Here is a 7,868-nt window from a genome sequence, read left to right on the forward strand (position 1 = left end):
GTTTTGAGCTGAATTTTCAAAAGGGATGGTGAAGTCAACAGATGATGTGGCAAAGGAGTATCCTCTGAACAAGGAGGAACTGGAGAGAAAATTGGAAAGGGGAGAGTTGGCAGACTGGGATATTCAGGGTGGCCCTAAGTTAGATGGAGTATTGCCATGAAGAATACTAAGAAGGCAGCAGAAATTTTGTAGCAAGTCAGTCAGAGATGGTCTTTCAGGACATGGTTAATGCAACTCTATTGCTATGTATCAGTTAGGAAAGGGCCACAGATGTTTCAGAACAGGCTGGACTCTGGATAAGTTGTTTAGGAGGCCACAGGCTAGAATTTCAGTAATCAAAGTGTGAAGAGAAAAAACATTATCGTTGCCAACTATAATTCACATTTTTTAATGCCAGAAGGAACAATTATATCATCCAGACTGGACCTATGTAACACATACCAAATTTCACCCAGTTACCCCTGTATTGAACCCAATAACTTGTGTTTGACACAAACAGATCTTCAAATTAAAACTGATGCCTGGAAGACATCAAGAGATACAGTTAGTTAGCACCGTAACTAAGAAATCATTTCCCACAACACTAAAATAACGTGTTTATTTTGTTAGTAGCTCTCAAACTCCATCCAATGGGGATCATGAAGAGGATGGCTGCAAGACTGATCAAATCTTCTCACAAATCAAGTTTTAGCTGCTTCTCTTTAGGTAGCAGCTATTACCCCAGTGGGGCAGAAATGGAAGAAAGATTTATCTGCAGCAGCGGTCAGGCCTCTGTCTCCCTGGTGGGTATTGCACTCAACCAACTCTATACTTTCCTAAACCACCACCCTCCTCACAGCTGACCTCATGCAAGATGCGTAAAGAAAAGCAGAATAGTGAAATATGGATTTGATAACTGGAAATGGATGTGGTTTTCTCAGCCACACCTTAGAACACCCTTGGTACATCCACTCAGTAATACCCCAAAACCTATCAGAAACATGCCATACTCCCCACTCAGAGTACCGAACTTCTTGCAGCAACTAAGTCCTCAAAGGATTTTGAAACTAGGAGTTACAGCAAAGAAACGGTGGTCAAGAAATCATTTGTCACAATGTATACCCACACCACATTGTGGGTAATGTGGTCTCTATTCATCTATTAGTTTATAAAAAAAAATGAAGGAAGACGCAAAGGCATTTCAGATTAATTCAGAATAAGATATGATGAACTAACATGAGCAATTCCTCAAAATACAGATGACTGCAATTCCAAAGTAACATGTTCTTAAAATGCAGTAAGTTAGTGAGAGATCTTGAACTAACAGAGATCTTTGTTTGGCATCAGTTTCTGCTGTCTCCTGGGAGCAGGAAAGGACCAAAGACTCTTGCGCCACTTCTTGCATGCGTGTATGAAGAGTAATGGAGAAGTAGTTATCCTTTCAGAATCCTCCATATGTTGCTTCATTTGCCTTGCAGCATCTTTCCTCCTCTATCCAATTAGTTAGTTCTTTCCCCATCAGGTAAACACTGCCCGTAAACAAGCCCTTTCAGAAGGGTAAGAGAGTAGTAATTTCCTGGCCACAGTTTTCTAGCAAAACCTTCTGAAATGTTTTCTGTCAGCTGCCATGAGCTGGAGCATCACCTACACACAGACCTTGCCTTATTATTTAACATTTATATTGCAGTAGCGCTGAACAGACACAATTGAATAGGGCCCTACGGTGGCAACCGCTATAGAAGATATAAGACAATCCCTACTTCAAAGAGCTTACTTTTAAATCCGCAAGTAAAGGTGGGGGAAGCAATCCTTAAAACAGGGATACTCAAACATATTTATGAATGAAACACCACTTCCTATTCATGACTGCATGACATCCAAGGCAATTGTAGTATAATTCTTCTACATGAACCATATCAACTGTTCTTCTGCTTTCAGAGAACTTCTGCCTTTAACCAAAAACGTATTTCAGACTGAAAGGGAGCTTTTGTGGTGTTACCTGCAAAGCCCTAACTTTAAAAAGTGTTAGGTGGAGGGGAAAGAAAACTGGCACCCCTACCACATGCATTTACTGACAGCAGCAAAAGGAACACAGACCACAGTATAGCATTTTTGCAAAACTTATTAACTAAATAAATCTGTCCTAGTACAAGAGTCCAAATTTTAAAAACTTGGAGACAGTCTGTCTACCCCAGGGCAGATAAAAATCAGTGATTTTTTTTATTTCATTTCAGACTTATTTCATTATTTAAATTATAGTACATTTTTTTCCCTAACTATTAATCTGTTTAAAATGAAAACTGAATTGAATACAAAATGTGTTAAGGGCTAAAATTATAATTTCTTAAAACATTTAAAAAAGAAATAATGCTGACTCCATGAGCCTCTATTAAAAACTCTAAGTTAAAGACTGCTTTCCTATATATAAAGATAATTTCCACTGATTCTAACTTTTTTTCCTTTATAAACATGGCACAAAATAGGTCATGTACTTTATTATATGCTTGTTTTAATGAGTAAGTGTTATATGCCGTTTACGTAATTAAATTTCAGTTTCCATCCTAATGTAGCTTGACACAGATCATGAGTAAAAACGTAATTATCTAGTAAACAAGCAATATATCATTCACTATTTTCTAATCTACTCAAAGGTACAATAAGAATCTAAAAATATTAAGCTACATAATTTCTTAAATAAATTTATACAGTTACAGCCTACCCTCCTAAATAGCAAAAAAGATATACCAAATCTAGTGTAAAGGCTCTATTTAGTTGTAAATCAACATGTTTTAATGCTTATATGAGAATGCACTCTTCTGTAGAAAATTGAAATACAAATGGAAAAGCTGATCAAAGTCAATTATTTAATTCGAGGCTTCCCACTTAGTGATTTAAATTGCTTTGATTTAGATCAATCCACCCAGGTCTACCACATACTCTAATTTAAAGGCAGGACATAATTTTGGTCTATAGTAACTGTCTATTTAAAACTAGTTTACAAAGGGGGAAAAAAAGACTTGTGATTCCGTGCCTTTTAGTGAGGCCCAATCCTAATACCCTTGAATTTATAGCTGCGACAACCACTTATGATGTATTTTGGCATTCCAAGTGAACTGTATCTCTCTAAAAATTGAAATCACTGCTCTTATTTTTGAGAGTCTATTGCACAACAGACCTATAGACGTTTCCACTGCTTTAGTGTCTAATACCCACAATTTCCTTTTCTCACTTGAACAATGGCATTATGCCATGTGTTTGTTATTAGCAGCTGTTAAACATGCCCTGCAGTTGAAGCTTGTCAAGTGAAGAATACATGTGTACTATCTCTAGGACAATGACTGAAAGATCTCTCCTAGCTTTTAACTAACTCTTAAAAGCTCCCCCCCCCCCATGATGTTTCCTCAAAAATTTAGGGAAAACATGCTAAGGAACACAAATTACCTACTTAACATTCTAATGTTCTAAAAATTTGATATCAGGGATTTTTTTTAAAGGCATATTGTTTTGGTATTACCAGATTAAATTTAGAGGTGGAGAGAAATGCAAACACAACAGGGATGCGATAACACATGGGAATGGAAACATAACAGAAAAAACCCCCACAGTTTGTTAATTACGTTTGGGATTAATGGCAAATGTGATTTAAGAGATCTGACTACCCAGTAAAACCATATTTATTCTTTTGAACATTCATACAAGTCACAAACTTGCAGCAGAAAAAAGGGAGAGAGTCACACAACCGTGGTTCAAGGATACAGAGATCAGTACCTTCCATTTGAAAGTTCAACCCAATGCTACCCTGCAGGGGTTCCCACTTACTCAGCAATAGTACAAAAGAAGAAAAATCCAATGTTACACCATAATACAAGTGTTTTCATTTGAATGAGGAGGTATGGAACTTGGAAGATTTCAAATGTATTAAGCAATCTACTTTTATTTTAGGTCTTGTTATATTTAGAAGTGTTTGAAAGATCAGTTTGCTCCCCCTATTTACAATATTGAAGTGTTACTGTATCCCATCTACTCCGTGTTTAAAGTTTGTGGACAAGCACTGACTGACAGTGTACAGAAGAAACAACAGATAAGGCTGATTCATGTTATGAAAATCGCCAGCACACCGAAGTGCAGATCTTTCGCTGGTGTAAACAGCTTGAAAGAACTTCAACAGAAGCTATGACAGTCTACACCAGTTGAGGATCTGTCCTTAGTGTTTAAAGGTCTTTCTATAGCATACAGAAAAAATGTTCAAATCTGAAGTAAAGCAGTAAGAAGTCTGTAAGATACATGACTATTTAAAATATACTTCATGTGCACCTGGGTAAGGTGACAATAGCAGAAACGTTTTCCTTTATATGAAAAATTTAAAAAGCCTAACATATTAAAGCAGCAAAATCCAGTGACTTATCAAGAATGAACAGAGATACCACTTCCATAAATTACACCAGACTTACCTTTACAAGATAATCTTCCAAAAACAATTTTAAAATATAAACAAGAAGGGATAGGAATGGTTGTAGGATTGCTAAAGAGGTTAACACAAGGAGTAAGGAAATAAAGCAAAGGAAACTGTCAGAAAGGAAATAGAAATTTTAGTCATTTAACACACACCAGGACAAGACAATGGAGACAGAGGAACGAGCCTCAAATTACAGGACAAGGAACAAAGTATGTTTGAGAATTACATGACAGATCCCATTAGCAATCTCAAAGCATCAAGTTTCTGAGAATGCTTTTACTAGGAAGATAAAAAAATACTTCAACTAAAGGTGAAGTTTATAGTATATAATTCAAAAATGCTCCGATAACTGAAGTCACTTTACCCACTTCTAAAGTGGACTGCAACACAACAGCAGGGCATAGGAAGTTTCACCTGAAGTGAAACTTACATATCCTATCCAATTGAAACTGCAGGGGCATCTAGATTTGCTTACCATACCTGTCTTTAAACCCTGACATCCTGCCCAAATTTAGAACACCTGGTCTTGCCAGAAGTGCCACAGGCTCTTCAAAGAGCCTAAGCAGCCAGCTAAATTTCAATCATCAAACCAGTTCAGCTCTAGCTCAGGTAGAAAAGTAGTACTGCAGAGAAGTTAGTGATTCAGCAGGATTAGGTATTCCTTTAGTGTCTCATTCACCTATGGATCAGAGCTAAACTTGCCTAGCTTTGAGAGCACTAATCAAGATCAAAGGCAGAAACAATACAGCTGAAGGCTTTCCATTTTTTCAGATGTGCCTTTAGAGACGTCTATAGAATAGAAACCATTTTCCTTATGCTTGACTCACATTTTGTGATCAATTTACTTCACTATCTTGTTAATTTAGCCACAGTGTAGGATAGGGTCAGAAACCAATAGTGACAAAGGAAATTAAGTTCTCATTGTAGACAGTTAATTAAGTACTAGGTCCAATAAAAAAAAAATACAGCTTTTATGTCAAGCACATGTATTTGTTGACATTTCAAACACCCTTTAGACACTTGGTAGACATAGTAAAAGAGTAATGTTATCAGTGGCCTTGCCAATAAGAGATAGAACAGCTTTTGCTTTCAGGGTGGCTGGGGATGCACACAGCTCACTAGTTTTAAAGCATTAAAGGGGTTAGATGGCATATTAACTATGCTTTCAGGAAACCACATGTTTATCTTGATGCAATTGCAGACTCTTTATGCAAAGTAGCAGATGAAATCTAAGTTACCTATGTTGGGAAAAAAGAATTACATCCGAAAGCATATATGAGCACCCTATGCACCCCCTAGATACTAAAATGAATATTCCCTCGGATTTTGTGCTAGCGTCTAGAGGATTTGGCACATAGATGTTTTTGGGACACTTGTAGTTTTCCCCCAAAGAAGGAAGCTGTAAGTAGTGTTAATGCACGGATATAAAACACATTTAGGAGAAGAAAATTGTATGCACTTAAGGACACCAATTTATCATCACAAAATTAATGAAAATAGCAGACACCCATTCCTGAGCACGTAAGTTATGTTAACCAAGTATAACTACAATTAACTATATGACTACTGAAACTATTATATATACACCCCCAGCTAATGTGTCTGGACCATAGGTGCTGGAAGTAGGGGCCCTGGCTTGAAGCAGATTCCATTATATACTGGGTTTACAATTTGATTCAATGGCTCTCCACACCCCCACTATAAAAACTGTTCCAGCACCCCTGGGCTGGAGAGGCCTATTAGATGCTTCAGCCTGAAACAGAACGCAGGGTAATCTGCATACTGGAGCAGAATGTGCCCCGCAACCCTACGGACAGTGAGAGACCGAGGAAGCCATTTAAACTACACACGTGGGCATGCAGACATGTGAAAGAGTTAGTCTCCACCAGGGAACTGCGATACCCCCACCCAACACTACCCTGGCCGGGAGGATGCCAGGATGCCCCCAATCCCGAATACCCCGCCCAACCCCTGTGGCGCCGTACCTGCTCTGCAGTGACCGGTTCGTTGAGGCGGTGCTCGGCGGAGAGGTGGTGTCTGAGAAGCAGGGCTCGTTTGTAGTTGCGGGTGCCCTTGCAGAGCTCGTCGTGCCCCCCTGCGCCGCCTCCGCCAGCCATACTGATGTCGGTGGGGGCGGAGGCGGCGGCGGTGCACCAGGCGCAGGACATGAGGCCGGTCTCCTGGCAGTAGTGCAGCCATGGGAACTCCTTAAGCCAGGAGCCCTGGAAGGAGACGTGCAGCTTCTGCAGCAGGGACTTGGGTCTGGCCGCTAGCGGGAAATGCTTGACGCTCTCCCCCTCCCCCGCGCCCACGCTGCTGCCCTCCGCCTCGTCCCCCCCATCGCCTCCAGACCGCCTGCTGCTGCTACAGCTGCCGCCCTCGGCGCCGCTGCCGTCGCCCAGGCTGCCCCCCTCGCCGTCCTCTTCGTCGTCACTACTGTCGCTCAAGGAGCCCCCGTCCTGGACCAGCTCCTTGCCCTCCAGCAGGCCCTCGGGCTCCAGGCCTTCGGCACCCTCCAACTCCAGCTCCTCGTCCGGCCCCCGCCCATTGAAGTGCCTCCGCGGCCAGGCAGGGGCCTCGCAGCCATTGTTAGCGGCGGAGGGGCCGGAGAGGAGCCCTCCGCCGCCCCCCCGAAAGGCCAGAGTCCTGCGGTTCCTCTCGGCGAACATAGGGCCGCTGGCGGCCGCAGGGGAGACTGCGTCCTGGGGCGGGGGCAACAACAGCAACTCCTTCCCCTCGGCGGCGGCCTCCAGCTCCTCGGCCTCCAGCCCCTCCAGCTCCACTTCCTCGTCCGCCCCCCGCCCATTCAGCTGCTCGGGGTCTTGCCGGGCCCAGGCCTCGGCCGGGTTACCCCCGTTGTTATTATTCGAGGAGCCGCCTCCGGCGGCTCCCCCGGCCGCTGCTGCGGCCGCCGCGGTGACCAGGCCGCCAGCCCGGAACGCCAGCGTCCTGCGGTTCATCTCCGCGAACATGGCGCGCGCGCGCGCCCCCCGTCCGCCTCGCGCCCCCCGCCTCGCGCTCTGACTCGCGACCGCCGCTCCCCGACCGACCGACTGTTCTGCCCGCTGACGGGGAAAGTGGGACCCGGCCTGCCCAGGGAACAAAGAGAGACAAAGGGGCGAGTCCGGCCCCGGGTCTGGCCTGTACCGCCGCAGGCTCCCCACAATGGATCCGGCTCGGCAGCGCTTCCGTCCCGACAGGCCCCGGCCCAGGTCGAATGGCAAATGAACAACGGACTACTCCCACAATGCACCGGGGCAGCCACCGAAGGGGGAGGGGGGTGGAGCGGGCGGGGGAGGGAGAGAGAAGGAGAGAGCGGGAGGCCGAACAGCTGGTGAGTGTCAGGTTCTAGTCAGCGCTCCCTGCACCTCCTTCCCCCCTCCCCGCGCGGCGCACCCCACCCCAGAGCACAGCGCACTCCCCACCCCCCAGA

At 44.0% G+C, this 7,868-nt stretch overlaps 1 protein-coding gene across 1 annotated transcript in view; it reads right to left on the bottom strand.

Moving 5' to 3' along the window:
- The window catches only part of ZBTB10 (zinc finger and BTB domain containing 10), a 32,633-nt gene extending 24,995 nt beyond the window's left edge, over positions 1 to 7,638 (bottom strand). The window contains exon 1 of the mRNA XM_054018180.1: positions 6,421 to 7,638. Coding sequence (XP_053874155.1) covers positions 6,421 to 7,407 — 987 coding nt within the window. The 5' untranslated portion in view covers positions 7,408 to 7,638. The remainder of the gene's footprint in view (positions 1 to 6,420) is intronic.
- Positions 7,639 to 7,868: the final 230 nt, after the last annotated feature.

This window comes from Malaclemys terrapin, chromosome 2, assembly GCF_027887155.1.
Source record: "Malaclemys terrapin pileata isolate rMalTer1 chromosome 2, rMalTer1.hap1, whole genome shotgun sequence".
Taxonomy (NCBI): domain Eukaryota; kingdom Metazoa; phylum Chordata; order Testudines; family Emydidae; genus Malaclemys; species Malaclemys terrapin.